The following is a 19,681-nucleotide window of genomic DNA, read 5'->3' as shown; positions in this document are numbered from 1 at the left end:
TATAATGCACACAGGGGCCATTTTGTACTTTTGTTCTTTTTCTTGAGCAAAATTTTCTTTGTCAAAATTTTTTTTGTAAGGGAGTAATTTTTCATTGTGACACTGTTAATTTACTTAAGTAAATAATCGGAATACTCCTTCCATCACTGTGATTTAATGCAGTTTTAAAAACTAACCCAATATACTCAAGACTCTAATGAATCTAATGACAAATCAGTCAGCAGATCTCCCTGGGGATGTGGCAGAACGGGGAGCTTTGCAGCACAAATGTGCTGCTGACAAATCTGCAGAAACGATGTGATGCCATCATCAAATCAACATGGACCAGAATCTGAAATGAATGTTTCCAGCATCTTGCAAAATCTATGCCATAAAGAGCTGAAGCTGTTTTCAGAATTACTTTATATACTGCTGGGTAGCACAGCACAGCACTTAATATACTTATTTTGCAAATATAGTTACTCTCACGCACTCCTAAATTCATGACATGAATTCACAATGTGACAACAGAGGATGTTTGTCTGGTGCATTCAGAGAAGAGGCCCTCACTGATGCACAATGATGGCATCCTACAGGTGTCCCTCCTCCTCATGCTCAGTATCAGTCCTCTGCAGACGGCTGTTATCAGCACGGGGGACGCTCCACCCACCACCGGGGATCCCCTTATCATCTCACACACAACCTGGACTGGACCAGTGCACTGCACACTCGTACTGCACAAACCCACTTTATACATGCACAAACTGTCAGCTGTATACAAACCTATAAGACTCTAATCGTGTCTGAGGACTGCCCGCTCCACTTGGCTGCCAAACACAGACTGCAGCAAATTAAGTGCGTGAGCTGAGACATATACTCAATGTTACTGTGGCAGCCTCCATTTAGAGCTGTATAAAGACAAGCTGGCCTCCTCCTGCTTATAGACAGTCCTGTGACAGAAAGGTCACAAGTTCACCGCCTGCCACAGCAACTGTGTGTCTGTCAATAGCAAAGTATCCTCTTGTGGTGTCCTTGAACGAGAGGCATACCTGTTCACTCACAGTGAGGTCGTCCTGTCAGCTCTTAGTTCCTACAATGTAAATTAACATCTAAAAACTCCAAATAAGATGCTGTCAAGTGCTGAGCGAGGGTATCAGTGGGAAAATGGACTCATTATACTGTAGCTGAATGCTGAATGGTACAGACGCAGACCTCTAAATCACTACTGAAATCTACTGTTTCCATCATAGCTGCTACCAACAACTGCTTTTGCACAGTTACTCTACTAATCATTACAGTCTACATTACAGTCTACAGTCATGCAAGTGGATTTGTGAAGTTGCTAAATGCTAACGCCAACATGCTGACAGGCTCACAATGACGGTTATTTGCAATCCAATGCACTAATTAGCACTAAACGCAAACTACATCTGAAGCTAATGAGAATATAGTTCAAGTATTTGACCATAAAGCTATGTATCAGACAAAAAAAAAAGTCAGGGGATCAGCCAAGTCAGTAGAAGTCACCCTCTGGGGACCAAGAATGTGGAGCCAAGGTTTTTAAAATTGCTTGTTCTGTCCAAATAACTGTCAATACAATTTACAATGATATAAAAACAGACAATGTTCTAGATTTTTCCCTAAAAAATGATTTAAACAATTCATCAATCATGAAAACTGTTGCAGATTAATTTTCTGGCAAACCGACTGTTTGATTGATGGACACATTTTGGGTTTCAGCACCAGGTTAGATGAGGCTGAGTCTCGCAAAACTCACATCACTAACACATAAATGATGTAACTGCATTGTAAGTCATTTTTTTAGTGTTACTACTGTGATATATTGGGCATAATTTGATATGGGGTTGATGCAGATATCAGAATCGAATATTACCTCAACCAGTGAGACGAATGATATAATGCTTTAGTACAACTTGTATTTCTTTCTATCACCTGCTGTAGATAAAGTCCTCAGCACATGGTCCAGTAAACACAACATTTTTATAGCTGCACATTGTGAACTCATGAGTAAGACGTGCTGGGCAATTTCTCAAAAGCAGTAAAATGTCAAGATGGATGATAAAAATGTCAGCTGGGATTTCTCCAGACATCCGAGTGTTTCTTTACCTTAAGAGGTAAAAAAAAAAAATACAATGATGAGTTCTGATTTCTGTGGATGCAGCTCTGCACATAATTACCTTTGGAAAACTTGGGAGAATATAGTTAAAAGGTGTGAATGAGATTTTTACTCTCAACTTTTGCTGAGAGGAAATTCTCTTAAGCCAAAAACACAACGGCTTGTTTATGATGCCTGAAAAAAAAAACTTTCATGATAACCTTTCCTGTTTGTGATTTGAATTGACTGCACCCATTTCCCACATTTGTTGGTACTGCAAAACTACATTATACGTATGATGCAAACATCAAATCAGCACCTGGGATGAATAATAACCCTGGTAAGCATGCGCCCAGCTCTAAGTAAACTGCATGTTGATGCCTGTGCTGCACTCTGAGCAGCACAAAACATTATCTGGCCACGGTGAGCACATTATTCTGAGTAGGATGGAGTCAGATGGAGAGGATGAAATAAGAGATGGGTGTGGTTGAGATGTGTGACCTACAGTGTGCGTGAAACTGTAGTAGCAACAGCAGCAACTGGACTGAGGAGAGGAAGGCCTGTGGTTCAGCAGAGAGTAAATCTGAGACATAAACAGAAGAGATCAATACGGAAGGGGGGGCAGGAGGGGGGCTGGTTACCAGATTGAGTGACACACAAAGTCTGCAGCTTTAACTTTCTCCTCAAACTGGCAAAATCAACATCAAACTACCTGTTACTCATAAACTTTAACAAGCTATAATGAAACACATGCTGAGAATTAAGTGTAAAAACACTGTTTGGAATAATCCATACTGCACATTGATTGTGTAAACAAGCTGTGAAAAAAAAAAAACAAACTTCCTTTGCTGTGGTCAATATTGTTTTGATTGCAACGATACCGAGCCTGATCTTGTGAGAGGTTATAAAGAATTGATAGTAAACTATTCCTGGAGTGTGTTTACACAAAAGTCCCCTGCTTGTCCAGACACAGCGACACTCTCACACACTTGTCCTTTTAAGGGGAATAAAGGGGAACGTCTGTTTTGTGCAGAGAACTTTTCATTTCTGTGCTATTCACAGGCCAACACGCTGTTTTCAATCAAGGGTGGAATATAATATGTTAAGAGAGAAAGAAAATATGCAGTAGTGTAAAGTACTGTGGTTTGGACTAATATCAGTGTAACTAAGTACATGTACTCAGGTACGGAGAACAAATTTGAGGTGCTTTACTTGAGTATTTTCACTTCCTTCTCCTACTTTTACTCTACATCATTTACATATAAATACTTTATTTATATTAACTTTTACGCCACTTTTATTTGACAGCTTTAATTTCTAGGTACTTTACAAATAAAGATTTTTACATACAAAACATATGATGAGGTGATAAAGTTTGATGTCTTTTTATAAATTAAACCGTTCCAGCAAAAGGTTAAACTTGGCTCCACCTTCACCAGCAACAAGAATAAAAATGTTGCATACACATTAAGGCGTCAGTAATAACAATCCAACAACATAATATATAATAGTGTAACACTCACGGGCCATTTCTCGGAATTCTGAGTACTTTTATTTATACAGTATTTCCAAATACAGTTTGGGAGACATTTTCACAGCAGGATCTTTAGCTACAATACATTATTTTTATATTGCACTTTTTCCACTTTAAGTCCAGTAAAGAATCTTAATACTTCCTCCGCTTGAGGTTAACAAAGAAGCAACTAAAGGAAAGCGCACTTTTCCAAGCGCAAACAAGCGCAGTGGCGTCATTGTGCGCAATTTCTCCGACGCGCCTCCCTGCGGCCTGCTCACTGTTAAAGATAACGCACTGAAAAAACTAGGGAATTTACAAAGTTGTCGCTTCATTGAAACAAACAGTGGCTCGTTTTGAGAACAGGGCTCATTCATTTAAATGATGAGTCCACCGCTTTTAAACCGACGTCATTATTTAACATGGCAGCCAGGTCCAACAGGTGGTTTGGAGGAAACTTGTAACTCAGCTACAAACAACGGCAAACAATATTGGTCTAAATGGAATGAGCACCATTCAGTGACCAGTGACAGTAACTATTTGGCCAAAGATCAATAAATTCATTTAACAATGGCGTATTAGTTCTGCCTTCAATTTACACTTACTTGCTTCTGGATGCTGTCCTGTCCGAAAGTGTTTATCTTGAGCCTTCTCCCTGCCAATAAACCAATTATAATCCCATTGAAGCAGCGCTGTCCTGGTCAGAGCGGACGGGGGTCTCCACAGCGAGAGAAGGGCACGGTTCTGCACGGGGGACGAGGGAAAGGGGCTGAAGGCGCCGCGCGCTCCACGGTCATTCCCGAAAGCCAGCGACTGACCCACCCCGCCGGGTTAAAAATAAAGTGGGCGCATCCAGTACATGATCTGTGCGCGCAGGGGACGGACATTCCTGACAAGAGCTGGTGACTCTAAATGGCAGAGACACTTGTGATCTCCAGTGTAAACCCCCCCCCACCCCCGCGCACCCCACCCACTCCGCTCCACCCCAGCCCGGCCGGGCTCTAATCGCACACATAACAAGCACCTACCCACCCACCCACCGAGACCCTTTCAGAAATGTCACCTCCACTGCTGCCTGTGTGTGTCACTTACGTGAAGGGCGGACAAGAGGGGGTCTGCACATGGAGAGGAGTCCGCACAATACACAGGATGGCCATCAGTTACTGCCAGAGTCAAAACACCTGTCAGATAATGTGACACGCAATGTGAGAAACACTGTGGGTAACACTTTAGTTTCACTCCCCTAACTAGCATTTATAAGCATAATCACTGAGAATACAGTTTATAGCACACTGTAGTGTAGTTGTAATTTGTCAGTATAACTTCTCCTGTGAAGGCATTTTAATATTATTATTGAAATAATACTCGCCTCAAAGAGATTCTTCTGTCAAACATAAGTTTAGATTAGAAAGCACTACACTGAATCAGTTTAGGGTTAAGGGTCAGGTGAATTTCTCTATAATTTCAATTTGAATGTGTATAATTGAGAAGCATTCAAAATATACAGTTACAAACAGTAATATAATGGAGTTATATTGTGTATTAAGTCTACACCAACTGAAACACAATGTTGATGAAAGTGTGGACCACTCAGAGCCAGGGCTGGGTATCATCTGACAATTTTTGATAATGGTGCTGATACAGTAACTGATTTTCAGGTCTAAAAGCACAAAGATATTTACTTTGAGGAATATTAAAATATTATTCTACAAAAGTTTTTTTTACATTTAACAAAAAAAACTCAACTTCCAAAATGCTAATTGTTGTATAAACACAATAACTTTGCTTGAATAAATCTGTCTGAAATTGGAAAATTATTTTTAAAATCCCAAACTGTCCATCAAAGAACAACTTTGACATTAAAGCATAAACACATAAACAGGTGATAAACAAGTCCATAAATGGGAAAACAACAATTCACTTAAAAATATGTATTGTTTTCATTAGAAAAATGGCCAAACACATGGGCCAGGTAACATCGTATTAGCAACAGGAAGCACGGTGTTTAAAATAAAATAAAATACATTTACAACACATTGTCAAAACATAAATAACAATGTTTTTTACACAATGGAATGAGCACTTCAGAATATATAGATGCGCATTAAAAAAAGGAAATCAGTACAAAAGTTGTCTTTGCGTTCCTTCACTCTGTCTTCAGTATTTTTGTCTCTTTCTCTTTGGTTCCCCTGGGAACATCTTTAGTCATAAACTGAGCAGTGCTGCTGCAGCAGAGCCGAAACACTCCTGAACCTTCAACTACTGTAAATAATATGGCTTCATATATGGAAACAGCTGACCCAGCTTCGACTGAGAGCAGTGCTGCCTTTGATCAGCTTCTGCATAGTTTCAACACTGTACAAAATACAAAAAAAAAAAAAACTTTTTAATATGTAACAGTCGTAAATGCATAAACAGTTTTGTGCAAGCAGCGCGCTTTGCTCATCAAAGACAACTATAAAACACATTCAACAGCATTTCAAACAGAGGGCAAGAGGGTCAAAATAAATACAACAGACTTTAGAAACAGGTGAGAACAAAAGCCCCAAAAAAAAACTTAGCTTATGCAGATTTAGGGTACCATAAAGTTCTAATGGGAAAAAAAGGGAGGTCAGAAGTCTGGGGTCAGCTACAGCGCATCACCCCTGGGACTGGTGGGTGACTTCAGTTATCTTGCTCAAGGACACTTCAGCAGGCCACATGTTTGTGAACACTTAAACCAGCGTAAACCAGCCTTTGGTTCAAAGTTGATCTGCCTACGTGCCCTTTGACTTGTTTTAGTTAACTAGATCAGATTTTCTGCAGAGAGAGAGGAACCTGCTAAATGGTTAAAATCTGCAGTGCTCATACAGATAAACACATATATTACAAATAACTGCCTAAGACTAAATAAATAATTCTTTACCTTCCCTCAATACACAGATCAGGGGACTGTACAAAAATTATTGGGTAAGTGAGACGGCCTAAACCTTATATTTCACTGTGTCAAAAAGTAAGGCACTCCCCAGGGCTATTGATGTTTTGTTTGAAGCCTCCTCTTGACTTAGAAAAAACTTCAACATCCTCCCTGCAACATGTCAAAAACAGTTTAAAATCTGTATAACTTATCTAATCGTGTTCTCTGCTCAAACCTGTAATAAATTAATGGAACTTCTCATGTGCACCACCAAATACATTTAAATAATTAAACACTGATAGAGACAAAACGGTGCACCTTTATGAACCAGGGTTCACGACGAGGGCTAAAATAAAATGTTAATTTAGGATGAAAAAAGAATTAAAGACCTTCCACTACTCTCCCCAAATAAGTAACACTAACCTGTCATCAGTCAAAATTAACATTACTACACACTGCTTCTTGTCTGACTCCCTCTCTTCCCTATTAATTTTTGCACAGTCCTTTACATATAATTATCTGTCCCCCTTTTTTGCTGAAAAACTGGTGAAGGTCATCTGAAGTTCATTTTCTGCAGAATTAAGGTCACAGAGTGGTTAAAATATGCAGTGTCTGGGGAAATAAGTATATGCATGTACGGCACCAAATCAGAGCTGAACAGTATCTGCAAATATTTCCTTCATATGTTTGGATGTGGTTCAACCTGTCCAGAAAATTCAGGTGCTACTTTTTTCACAAGAAGTAATTCAACTATACTTTCCCTTGTAAATGTGTCTCAGTGTTCCAGCTTTAATATCTGGTAAATGTCTCTCATGCTCTGCCTAAACAGGTTAAAAATAAAGCAAGTGCTTGCAAAAATCTTTGACCCCAGATCTGGCACAAAGTGATGCTGTCTTATGTGTATGGGATTAATCTCAGGTGTACTGACATGCCCTTGTAACTACAAATCTGTGTGCACCTATCTAACATAGACTGATAGAAAAATATACATCACAACATCACAGTTGTCTATTGACCCACTATTAAACTCCAGTTTAAACAACCTTGACTTTAACATATTTGGCTGTCCATGTTACAATATAGCAGGAGTCAAGAGACACCATATTGCTTAAAGGCATTAAGAAAGCTCAGTGGCTGGTACTCATCAGGTTATAAAAAGAATTAACAAGCTACTTCATCAAATGAATCAAATGATTTGATGACTCTGTCTAAACCTAAATACAATCCACTAAATGTGCCACGCCAAAAGCCCTTAGACTTCTAATCGATCTTTGGTAAAAAGAGGATTGTGATTGTTAAAAGCATTCATGTACATGTACGAATATAAAAATAAAAGTTTCAATATCTTAAATCAAAATACCTTCATAGAAAAAAAAGCTGCTTCAACTTTGTGACTGGGAATCAATATATAACAGTGCTCTTGAAGTACAAAAAGTCAAGTAAATAAATTTCAGGTGCAAATTCAAAAGACAAGACGGACTAACTCCATGCTGGAGAGAGTTCAGTCTAAGTGCTCACTGCTAGCGTTTCTTCATGTGTCCGGTGGATTTACGAAGCAAGGAAAACGTCAAGATCGGCGATGACAGCTGCCTGTCTTCTGGCAACAGTGTTCAAGAGTCTGGGAGGAAAGGACGGAGTCCCCAGGTCCACCTTAAGGAGACGAGAAAGGCTAAGTATCAAAATAATACAGCAAAGACAAACTTTATTCGCATGCAGTATCACTTGCCAGCCATAATTTGGATCAATGGTGGAAGTAAACAGAGACAGAAAGTGAAATCCACATTACATTACATACAAGTCAGTTTCGCTAAGATCAAGCAGCCTGAGACTGAATAATTTCCACATACACACAGACTACATATGTCTGGGGGCTTTTGCTGGTCCATGATCAAAACCTCTGTACTTTTTCTGGCATTGGAAAAGAGGTGGTGTTGATACCGAGCACAACACATATCAGCCAGCCGATCAGTTTACAGCAACCGTATCTCACCTGCAGCAGGTAGGTGACCCTGGTGACTTCTTTTCCACCGCGTCTAACTGGCTGAAGGACCCAGCAACTGGGCATCATTTCCCCTCGGACAGCATCCACACTGGGACGAGGCAGAGACTCCTCAAACACTGACTGCATAGCCAGCACGTACAGGCCGCCCTGAGGCAGAGAGAGAGAGTGAGAAAAATCATCAATAAAACAGGCAGCGCAGCCTTTTGATTAGCCAAGAGGCAACTGTACACTGACATCCAACTGATAACCAACAGCTAACACGGTTTCTTCACCACCCATTGCCTCTGGGTCAGTGTTATTTATTCTCGGTGTTGTTTCTGTGAGCATGACTTGTATCTAAATAGCATGTTCTACATTTTGTGGTTGAAAAACTTCATGCCGCGCTGTTTGCTGTTAAATTGGTCTTAATTTCAAAAGACAGCACTGTCCGATCTTGGCTTCAAGGCAAGCTAATGGTGCTAAATGAAATTTTCTCCTTCAAACTAAGGCCTGATTTTGTGTTTAGCTACGCTGCAAATGCTCACTGGACCTGACACAAGGGCGACCAGCAGTAATCATTAGGACCGGCCGGGTGATTCTGCAGCTGTGCTTACCTGTTTGGACTCAGTGCTGATGCAGCAGAAGTCCCGCGGCTGGCTGAGGTGGCAGGCGGACGGATCCGTTAGTATATAGACTAAACAGAAACACACAGAGAGAGAATGCGTCAGACTGGTCAGAAATGGCTGATAAAAACCTGGAAATAAGAGAAAATATAAAGGAACAGATGAGATGAAACAGAACTTTACTGCTTAACAAGGTTGGAAAGAACCGAGGAAGAACCACTGTCAGAAGAAAAGGTGACATTTCATGTATATATAACATAACATGATGGAACTATGATAAGAAACTCAATATATAAATCAAATATAAACAAACAAAACATTTTGTGAAAGTCTGAAAGATTTTAACAAAGCAGTGTAGCTGAAGTAAGAGAGCCTCTGTGATGTTGCAAAGGTGTGAAATGCGGCATACTGCAGGTGTGAAAATGGAGTTGGTCATGCAATAGAATATACTTGTCAGTGATGAATGAGACTCTGTGTTGCACCGTACTTAAGATAGCTAATGGCTGCAGATGCATAATTTGAAGTGAAAACATTTGCAGCGTCCATAAATGCCTCGCAAAAATGTCAACAGTTTTGCAGCAAAGACAAAAATATAAATATTCTTCTATATTAGTACTCCTGCAAAAGCACAAATATTTTTTGCAAGGTGAACTCTTCTGTTACATAAGCTCACCTTGCAAATAACCAGTATTCATCAGAATCTCATAAACTACTAATCTCACCGGTGAGTAGATGACTTAAGGTCTCATGTATACTGGCATTGCAGCTAGATCATCTGGGATTTCAGAGAGTTTGCCTGCATGTATCATCTCACATTGTAGGAAACAATGTTGGAGGAAGATCCTTTACCTCAGAATGTATGGCCAAAGTAAAAGTAAACAAGCATGATCAGCAAATCTGTGAGATAAATGTAGTGTAGAAAAAAGTCTTACATTTCCTTCTGAACTGCAGTGGAGTAGAAGTATAATGTGGTATAAAAATGTAATACTCAAAGTAGAAAAGTAACTCAATTTTATACTTTCATATAGTTCTTGAGTTACATACTTCCACCACTGGTATTAACTATGATAATCTATGGAAAACAAGTGAAGATATAGACTAAGCAGAGATGTTAACTCACCCAGCTGAGTGCTGTCATCTAGTGGTCGCGTCCAGACAGAACGAACTGACTGATTATACACGTGGCTCTTGGACAGCTGGCAGATTATGTTCCACAGGCTGTCCAGGGGCCTCTCCAACTCCCCGGCCCCCAAGAAACCATGGACAGACGGGCTGGAGGAGGGTTTATAGAAAGCCTGGATACCTCGCTCTTCTCCTTGGTACCTAAACAAACACAAACTTAATACATTAGCAAACTGACTGAAGACTGTGATTTTGAGGGACAGAAGTAAAGCCTTCACCTCGCAGTTGTGTAGTCTTATATTAATTAAGCAGACTATGAGGAAGTCCTGAACAGACAGATTTCAATATAGAGGATTGATGGAGGAATAGTGAGTTAATAGATCCCATGGTAGGGGATTAAAATGAATATAGATCGTATGTTTTGGATAAAATGACTAAATTCACCTCCAGCCTGCTGTGGCCTTGCCCGTCACCAGGCTAGTTAAATCTCCAGCAGAAGCTAGTCGTACCTGAGGAGAAGAAAACTTTACTATTAAACCCAATAAAAATGTTTGAAAAAGAAGAATACAAACGAGGAAAATGATGACTCCATGATCCAACACCATGGCTGGATGTTGGATCTTTCACAGGTTTTCTCAGGTTGACTCTGACCTCAGCTCAGTATTACCTCAGCAAGAGCTCGCCCAAGGAGTGGGGATGTGATATCCTGATAGGTTGTAGATATGGAAGAGGAGGAGCCAAAGGAAGCGGTGCGTTGACGTGCACAGGTGGGAGGCGATGGAGATGAAGTCAGCAGTGGCTCAAACCCGGTGACAGAGGGCTCGAGGTGGACATCTAATACGACACATGGATGTTAGCAGGGAATTTAGATACAGGGAAAGCAAAGGGGCATTGAGTGACAATCCAGTGACAGACCAGGGGAAAAAAATTACATTGGAAACTGTTTTCAGGAATAAGATACTGTATTTTAATACTTTATCACATAGCTCTGTGCTATGTTTCTAAATTTAAAATGATTCCAGCTGAACATTTTTTATGAAAGAAATTTTGAGCACACTGTTTGGGTTTTGTGAATGACTGTCTAGTCCTTACCCTGGGCAGACAGCCAGACTCTCTGTGTCTTCACACTTTGAGGACCACATATAGGAGGACGTGTCCTGACCTTCAGCCCTTCATCCTGAAACCCTGCAGTCTGAATAAAAACAGTAACACTGATGTCTTTGGCCTCTGCTCGTTCAAAAAAATATAAAATACATACAGGTGAACTACGTACAGTATAAAAATCATTTTCAGTTATAAGTTCTTGCATCTCAAGTATTTCAAATGTACAATTGGTGTACTAACCTGTCCAGTCAGAACTGGTCTATTACTGTGCTGTAGTTGGACGGTGTTGCCACTGTTGTATCCTGATGTGGGTCCAGAGGAAAGACTCAGGCTAGATCCAGTGCACAAGGTGCTGTTACTGATTCTTGTCCGATGCCTCAGGTCATCCTGCCCGACACACAGATGAAGATACCGGCGAAATTATTTTGCAGTACAAGAATGTCTTGAATAAAACAGAGAGTCCCTAAAAAGAGTTTGCAAGACCTATTACGGTTTATTTTAACCTAATTTATTAGCAAATGAGTTGGAATTCTCGATATCACAGGATAAATTAGAAAAAAAGTTCTGTGATTGATAATTAAGCCAAAAACTATTTGGCTATTTGTCAATTAACTGACAATGGACACATAATGGATAATGGACAAATTAACAGATAATAATAAAAATTAAGAGATACTAATAAAAAGTTGTTATTTGCAACACTGACACTTCCTGACACTTGTCGGAGCTAAAACTTTAGTCTGAACTAAAGTGTTGTGACACTTAGGGGAAACAATTATGACGCACAAACTGACCTTTGCTTCCTGAGTCAGGGCCTGCTGCTGGAGCCTCCTCTTCTCCTGCTCGGTCCTCTCTCGCAGTCGTTCTCGTGCCTTCGCGATCTCTGTCCTGGCTTCTTCCCGGGCTCGTCCGTAGTCACGCAACAACTGCTCAATGTCAGAGGGATACTGGCTCCCTCCTCTTGGAGGATTTGGTATTCTGTCATATAGATAATTCAGTAAAAAACTTTTGTAGACATTCTTATACTCTACATTTAAAAACATTTAGGTATCAACTTTAAGGGTGGTTATTGTGCTTTGATGTTTTGGAACAGCCACTGTCTTACCTGGTGCTATCTATCACCTCTTGGCGGAGCTGTTGTAGGTACTCTTTACGGCGACTGGGCATGGCGGCAGGCACCTTGGAGGGGGAGGCAGCCTCTTGAGGAGAAGCGCCAGGGTGTTTGCTGGGACTCAGACTACGAGCTCTCCGGTAAGTCTGGAGTCGCTCCTCCCTCTCCTGCCTCAATCCCTCAATACTCCTACGGTGTCTGAGGGGAAAGGATCACAAAAGTGAAAAATAAAAATAAAAAGAACCCCCAAAACTAATTAGTTGAAAGTAATTTTCTTACATCAAAATAAAGGAAATTTGGGTTGATGTGCATCCTTACCGATCATACAGCTGCTGTTTCGTAAGAGCAGAGGTTGGCGGCTCTTCTTTGGACCTCGGGGACAGCATCTTTAACAGAGTATCTGTCTCTCCCAGCCCATAGTGGAGCTTTGCCTCCGTCAGCTCCACAGTCAGAGGCGTTGGGTTAACGCTGAGGCTGACCGTTGCCATCACCTGCTCTCTCTCCTGTCGCAGCCTCTCTATCTCTTTTGTCCTTCTGTCACTTTGCGCCACCGACTCCACATTTGAGCCGTAACTTTCTATCTCAGCCCATTCAGCACAGCTTCTGCTCTTGTCATGGCCGTTGTTAAGCAATGTGACCGGTTTGTTGGAGTGTTTGGATTGTTGATGGTTGATGCCTGACCAGTTGGTGAACTTGTTGTGCATGGGCAGGTCTTCTGGGACTATCTGGTGGTCTTGACATGGGGACACGCTGGTGGCAGGTTTAATATTCACAAGGACATCTGTGTTGCACTCACTGGGCGCCAGTGACACCATGTCATCCTCCTGAAGTTGAACAGTCCTGTCGCTGACTGGTGATGGGTTGTAAGGGTCAATGCAAAAATCCACAGAATCAACTGCGTCTTGTCTTGCGTAGCCTGATGGTTTCCCATGTCTGGCTTTCGTCTGCTGCTTGTGCACATCAGTGTGTCGTAATATGGGAGAGATGTGGTTGTGCAAAGTTAAAGCTTTTGTAAAAACACAAGTCCTCAGTTGTGGAGAGGTCATCTGCCATGTTGAACTGGGAAGGTGGCTGCCGTTGTCTTCATAGGTAACATTTCTCTTGTCAGTGTCTGTGTATCTATGAAGTGATGAACTAAGGCTTGTTGAGCATTTATCTAATCCTTTAGGGCCTGAACAACTCATCTCACTCACCTTTTCAAGTGACACAGATTCTGATCGACTAAAGGAAACATCACAGTCTGGTGCGTGCATTTGATCATCGTCTGAGACAGATGCGCACACTGACTGTTTGCTGGAAGGCACGGTAGGACTGTCTTCCTCAGAGGCATGGTTTGTTTTTCCGCCCATATATTTCAAAGGACTTGGCGTTGATTGTTTTCCTTTCTGCTTCAAACGTAATCTCGCCCCCACCGTCAGAATGGGAGATGATGCACGATCTTTGTACGTGGCCTGTTTCTTTGAACAAGGAGACGGATCGTTTCTTACAGACGAACTGTGATTTTCTTGGTAGCCATTTCGTGATGATCTATGGGTGATTTCAGACACTGCAACACTTTTGCGGCACAGTGCCTCCGACGTGCTCTGCTTTGAGCCTCGCGAAGAAGCAGATCTTACACGTCTTTGACATTCAGCTGCAGTCTTTACAGGAGGTGTTTTGAGAGGGAAATTCTCTGATTGTGAGGCAGCAGGGGTGTTAAACCTCAGGTCAGGCATGCTCTGCATCTTTTCATCTGTGCTGGCTTTAGTTTTCACCACGCAGTGCACATCCTTGTCTTGAGACACACTGACAGCCTCAGAACCAATGACTTTGACTATCACATTGACCTCATGAGATCTGGACTTTTCACTGGGTGTTTGATGAACAGTGACTTCCTTCTCCGCTGGCGTTAAAAGCTTTTCTGTCTGGATCCCAACATCTACAGCTGTCTGAGTTGAGCAGTCTCTCTTAGTGCAGTCATTAGAGTCACTGTAAGAGATGCTAAGATGTGACAAGTTGACACTCCTCCTTGGACTGGACCTACGGACTTCACCTGTTCTCATTCCCTGGACATCTCCCAGCAGGTCTGAGGTGCTGTCGATGAGCTTGGAGAGGTGAGCCGACATGCTTTCCATGCTGGCCCACGTGGGAGATTCTTTAATGTCCATTTTGGGTTTCTGTGTCACAGGTAAATCCGTGTTGCTCCTCTTGTGACGATCTTTCCTCTTTGGAGCAGAACTACTGTTTGTGAAATGTACTGTTTGAAGCTCACACACAGTCTGAGTGCCGTGTTCACACGTCCTCCTCCTTTGGGCCTGTGTTTTGCTCGCCTGGGACTCTTGCTCAGACGAGTAAACATACATAATTTTATCCACATGACTGGAGTTGTTACCAAAACCACCAGGAACATCATTACTTGAAGAACTGCCACTCACTGTCAGACTGGCTAAATGACTGTGAATATCAGCAGATGTCTGCTGACAGGGTGAAAGCTGAGAGGTTTTGTTCGCTTGTTCCTTATAATCTTCCACGCTGCTAAGTGTGCTGGAGAGCCCCTTGTTGGTGGCGTAAGTGCTGAGATGGGAATTGAAAGGAGAGTCCTGTCCATTCAAGCCGTTGTCAACACTGCAGCATCTCGTAATACGTTTTTCAGCACTGTTTAAAAGCGGAGATTTGCAGGACAGGTCAGCAGCACTCCCGAAAGACGGGTTCTTATAACAGTGCTGGTCTGAGTCGTCGTCTTGCCACTGATGAACAAAAGGGTTGATGTCACTCGAGGCAAAATGCATAGGGGAGTCCTGAGACTTCAGTGTATGTTGTGGTTCACTTTTCTTTGCATACGGAATGATTTTTTCTGCGTTGGCATTGTGTGACATTGCTTGAGGGGGTAACGAGTGTCTTTTTTGGCTGTAATCTCGACTATACTTAACCTCACTTTTACCTGGAGGTCCAGCAGAACAAGTCTTCATTTTAGTTTTGCTTACTGAGAACGACATAGAGGCATCTGCATTCTTACTTCTAGCCTTTATGACTTCTTGTTTACCATTACTCTGTGTGGTGAGCTTCACCCATTTAGATGAGAGCCGGTTGTGATGCACTCTGGTGGTTTTATCATCCTCCTCATCCTCGTCCTCATCTGATGATTTAAGGGACGACTCCGAGGAGGTGGTGGGATGAGTCTGGATCTTAGACCTTCTGAATCTCTTAGCCTTGGCCTTTTTAGACATAAGAGCAGAATGACCTTGTGTGCCACCAGATAGGTTTGCATCATCCTCTCTGGCCATGAGAGATCCATAGCAACTTGTATTTCTGACACAATTTCCCTGTGGTATTTTGTGGAGAGGCTGTATGGAACCAGAAATACTTGTTTCATATTTTAATTCTGCCAAGATCTCTGGAACCTGTGTTTCAGACTGGTAGGTCAGTGTTTCTTCATCATTTTTCATCACACATTTTCCTTTACTGTCAACTTGAGTATGTTTATCAGATTTGCTCTGTGAATTTGATAAATTGCGGCCCTTGTTGTAATTCATATTGACCACACAAGTCTGAGCCAAATTATCCGAACGTGTTTGTGCACGGCCAAACTGATCCTGTGCTGCAACAGATGATTTACCTCCTGCTGTGGTCTCTGCTTCACCATTTCCATCAGGAGTAACTGCAAATCCTGTCACAGAGGCGTCCTCATCACAGGATGTGTTCTGGTTGCTGTTACGATTGAGTGTGAGTTTGAATTGAAGACTTCCTCCATCAGATAATAATTTTGTGGCTCCAGATTTGTCAGGACTACACTCAAAATGTTGCTCAAATGTCTTTGGTGAGTTTTGTTTGTATGAATAATGGTCTTTATCTTTAACACTGGATGCAGCTCCCAAACTGACAGCCTCTACATGGCTACATCCACAGTTAACTTTTGTGTCACCAGTGGTGGAAGGTGTTTCATGGTGTATTTGGTGAAGCTGTGGGTTATCTGGATCCACAGCAGGGGCATCAGAGCAGGTCTGGTTGTTGAGACATGTGTTTATGGTAGAATTAAGATGGAAAGTTACATTTTGATTATCTACATCCTTCATTTCTTGAGATACAACATCTTTCTCCACAGCGTTTCCTTGTGAATGAATGCATTTTCTTGCTGAAGTGGAATCACTGATTGAGGACAAACTAAATGGTCGTTTTACTTCAGTAGATATCAGGATGTTGCCCTCATGGCTGGTCCTCAATTCAGCTGTGCTATCTGAGGCCAGGTGCGCACTTTTGCCCACTGCGGCTTTGCTTGTCCATTCCACGGATGCATGTCCACTGAGGTTTGTCCCTTCTTTCACCTGATCGCTTCTTTCAGCTCTCGGCTGTTTCTCTGTCAATGTATGTTCATCACTGTTACAGCCAAAATGACACGCAGATGATGTTACGGTATTCAGGCTTTGACTCAGTGACAGCCTCACATGCTCTTTCACCATTTCTGAGATTCTCAGGTCGATGCATCTGCAAATAGCCTCTGACTTGCAGATGTGTTTTCTCTTTTCTTCATGTTTTCTGGGGTTATCAGTTTGGAACTCTCCCCCTTTTGTTTCTACAACTACTTCATTTATTGTCACAGTTCCCTTTTCAACTACCTTTCTGTCCCCCACAGAGGTACCACTCTGAGAATTTTTGTCACCACTTTTAAGGCCACATTTTGAGTCCTCAAAGACCTGTCCAAGTTTCGTGCTCTTGGGATCAGAAACTGACAATGCCACTGAAGCCACTTTGTCTTGTCTAACTCTGCCATCAGCACAAGCAGAATCATATTCATGGCTGTCAGTTTCCACGGCAGACTGCTCCCCTTTAGAGTCACTGGTGTTGTTATTGTCATCAGGCCAAATATCTTCGTGGCTGCCAACTGGTGTCGAGCAGAAAGTTACCAACTCTCTGCTGTTGCTCCTTTTTGGAATTTTCAGGCCGCCCATGAAAGCATCCTGCTGGTCTTTGTTCCTCTTCCTGGAATTTTTACAAGCTACTTTAACAAGCTCCTGCTGTAGTGCAATGTACTGCTCAGTACCTTTGGTTTCATCCCTTGCAAGTGATAAATCTTTGGTGTTCTCAAAGTCATACTGCTGCACGTTTTCAAACTTTTTTGTTCCATGCAGATTGCATAGTGATTCATCTTCAGTGGACAGTTTGAAGGCACTCAAAGCTTCAGACATCTTGATCTGCACTTGGCCTTGGTTAGTAGGATTTGTAGAGAAATGCATTACTGAGGTGCACAATTCAGTGTCAGAAGACATAGTAACATCACCAGCTGCCAAATCAGGCGCCTCTGTCAACACCTGAAGGAAGTTTGATGTTGCTTGTGAGGTGTGGGGAGTCCCAGTGTGTGACACATAAGTGATCTGATCTGAGGTGGGTGAAGATGCTGGACTTCTGCTGCTGGTGTAATCTGGGGTATCTGTAACTGTCGTTTCCACATTCCCTGACTGTTGCCCTAGTTGCTCTACATCTTTCTGATTCCATGAAACCAGTGCATCTTCTTGTGTTATCGGAATCTGAGACTCCTCTGAAACCACCAGTCTGCATTCCTGCACTGTTATATTAACACCATCAGTGCTGGTGGATGTTGAGCTACAGCTTCTATATCCGCTCTGAGTGTCTGACAGGTTCATACTGGTCGGACTGGAACAACTGCTGCTCTGATGCCTGAACATCACTTTTCTTTGGAAAGGTAGGGAATCCCCGTGAATCCTGGGACTGTCTGCTGCATCGGTGGAGGACCAGGCATCGGTGAGCGCCAGCAAGTTCTCAGGCTCCCTCACACTGCAGCTGCTCAGCGAGCGTGGGCTGCTGGTCGAAGCGGTCTGCATGTTCCCGAAGTCCTCAGTCAATTTTTGCACAGTGTCTTTCCCTCCTGAATCTGCGGATAACGGGATTTGAAACAGAGGATTCCTCGCTGCACCAACTTCCCCTTTATGTCTCGATTTTGGGGAACCTCGCTGGCTCCAGGAAGCCTCTGCTGGGGATTCCTGGGGTTTCTGACAGCTCCCCCAGTCTACACTGCTCTCTGCATTCCTGCTGTGCCCCATGGATGGATGAGAGGAATCTGTCACCAGTGAGTAAGCTGGTACCACTGTTCGACTAAGTCTCTCCATTGTAGAGTATTTCACACTGCTTTCCACAGCCAAGGAGTCTTTAGACATTTGACTGTCTTCGCTTTCTGCTTCACTCTGAGCTGCCTCCTCGTGTCTCAGCTGCTCTGCTAGAGCTGTCGCATAAGCAGAGGACAGGGAATCAAGAGAGAAAAGGCTCTCACAGTCTGACGTTCCTTCATCCCTCTTTTCTTGCTCTTCCTCCCATCTGACCAATCCCTGCTGCCTCTCCACCCATCTGCTTGTCTGCTTCATCAGAGCCTCTGTACTATGCCACCGCCTCTGTCTAATGTCCTCAAAAAGAGTCCTTTGGTCAAGCTCCTCACAGGAGACGGCTGTTTTAATGGCACATTTGCTTCGGCTCATTGTGGCGTCCTTTAGGCTCCTGTCTCTTTTTTGTCTCCAGTGAAATTTGCTTGCTATCCTCCCCAAAGGTTTGGGGCCTCGTCCTCCATTCGCACCAGATGGTGGTTTTCTGAACACTTTGGACAGAGCTGTTTTTAACCTGGGCCCCACAGAACAAGAGAAAGATTTCCTGGTGGTTTCCAGTCCGCTGTTAGCTGCATGGGATGGGGTTTTCACAGACGTACAGGAGACGGTCTCAGAAATGGGTTCGTCTGTTGTGGATGCTTGTGTATTTTCTTTGCTGACTGGCAGCGCAGTAGTTCCAACTGGCGACTTCAGAGTAACTGTTGAGTTCTGATCTGATCTGTTTTTAAAAGACAGATCTCGGTTTGGCAGCAGAGGTTTTCTTTCAGGCCGTTCCCGACAGGGCGGAGCTTGTGGTTCCTCTCTGGAAGTTTGTCTGATGTTTTCAGAAGAGCTGACTCTGCTCTGGCAAGACTGACTTTGTCCTGAGACGGTAGTCCCGGAACAACTCTGAGTCCTTTCCCGAGGAAGACACTCATCCGAAACCCACTTCCTGCTGCCAATTGAATCAGATGTTGTGGAGGAATTTGAACTCAGATCTGTGGATCTGTTTCTCTTCAGGAAATGTCTGTTGAGCAGAGAAAAAAAAGACTAATTCAATTCTAAATTTAATAAAAATATTTACATATAAGGAGAGATGTGCAACAACAGTCTAGCGAGAGAATATTATTGTTTTCTGTATTAGTCCCTGTTAGTTAAAATGAAGAAG

The 19,681-nt window shown here is 42.5% G+C and overlaps 2 protein-coding genes across 4 annotated transcripts in view; both read right to left on the bottom strand.

Annotated features, from left to right (window-relative positions):
* Positions 1 to 4,515, bottom strand: part of sptb (spectrin, beta, erythrocytic) — a 60,353-nt gene extending 55,838 nt beyond the window's left edge. Inside the window, exons 1-2 of one of the 2 annotated variants that reach the window (XM_041060572.1) lie at positions 4,214 to 4,515; positions 2,601 to 2,678 (exon numbers count right to left, since the gene is read on the bottom strand). The gene's annotated coding sequence lies outside the window, so the exon portion shown is untranslated. The remainder of the gene's footprint in view (positions 1 to 2,600; positions 2,679 to 4,213) is intronic. The other variant, XM_041060571.1, reaches the window with a different exon arrangement.
* Positions 4,516 to 5,064: 549 nt separating this feature from the next.
* The window catches only part of stard9 (StAR-related lipid transfer (START) domain containing 9), a 39,685-nt gene continuing 25,068 nt past the window's right edge, over positions 5,065 to 19,681 (bottom strand). For both annotated transcript variants that reach the window (XM_041060377.1, XM_041060378.1), the window contains exons 22-32: positions 12,764 to 19,540; positions 12,440 to 12,643; positions 12,129 to 12,312; positions 11,575 to 11,721; positions 11,323 to 11,422; positions 10,898 to 11,064; positions 10,675 to 10,739; positions 10,229 to 10,431; positions 9,100 to 9,179; positions 8,495 to 8,653; positions 5,065 to 8,154 (exon numbers count right to left, since the gene is read on the bottom strand). In XM_041060377.1, the coding sequence (XP_040916311.1) occupies positions 8,053 to 8,154; positions 8,495 to 8,653; positions 9,100 to 9,179; positions 10,229 to 10,431; positions 10,675 to 10,739; positions 10,898 to 11,064; positions 11,323 to 11,422; positions 11,575 to 11,721; positions 12,129 to 12,312; positions 12,440 to 12,643; positions 12,764 to 19,540 (8,188 nt within the window). In that variant the 3' untranslated portion in view covers positions 5,065 to 8,052. The remainder of the gene's footprint in view (positions 8,155 to 8,494; positions 8,654 to 9,099; positions 9,180 to 10,228; positions 10,432 to 10,674; positions 10,740 to 10,897; positions 11,065 to 11,322; positions 11,423 to 11,574; positions 11,722 to 12,128; positions 12,313 to 12,439; positions 12,644 to 12,763; positions 19,541 to 19,681) is intronic.

The sequence above is a fragment of the Toxotes jaculatrix genome, chromosome 17, assembly GCF_017976425.1.
Source record: "Toxotes jaculatrix isolate fToxJac2 chromosome 17, fToxJac2.pri, whole genome shotgun sequence".
Classification (NCBI taxonomy): Eukaryota; Metazoa; Chordata; class Actinopteri; family Toxotidae; genus Toxotes; species Toxotes jaculatrix.
Note: the sequence above shows the minus strand (reverse complement) of the source record. Positions and strands in the feature narration are given on the sequence as shown.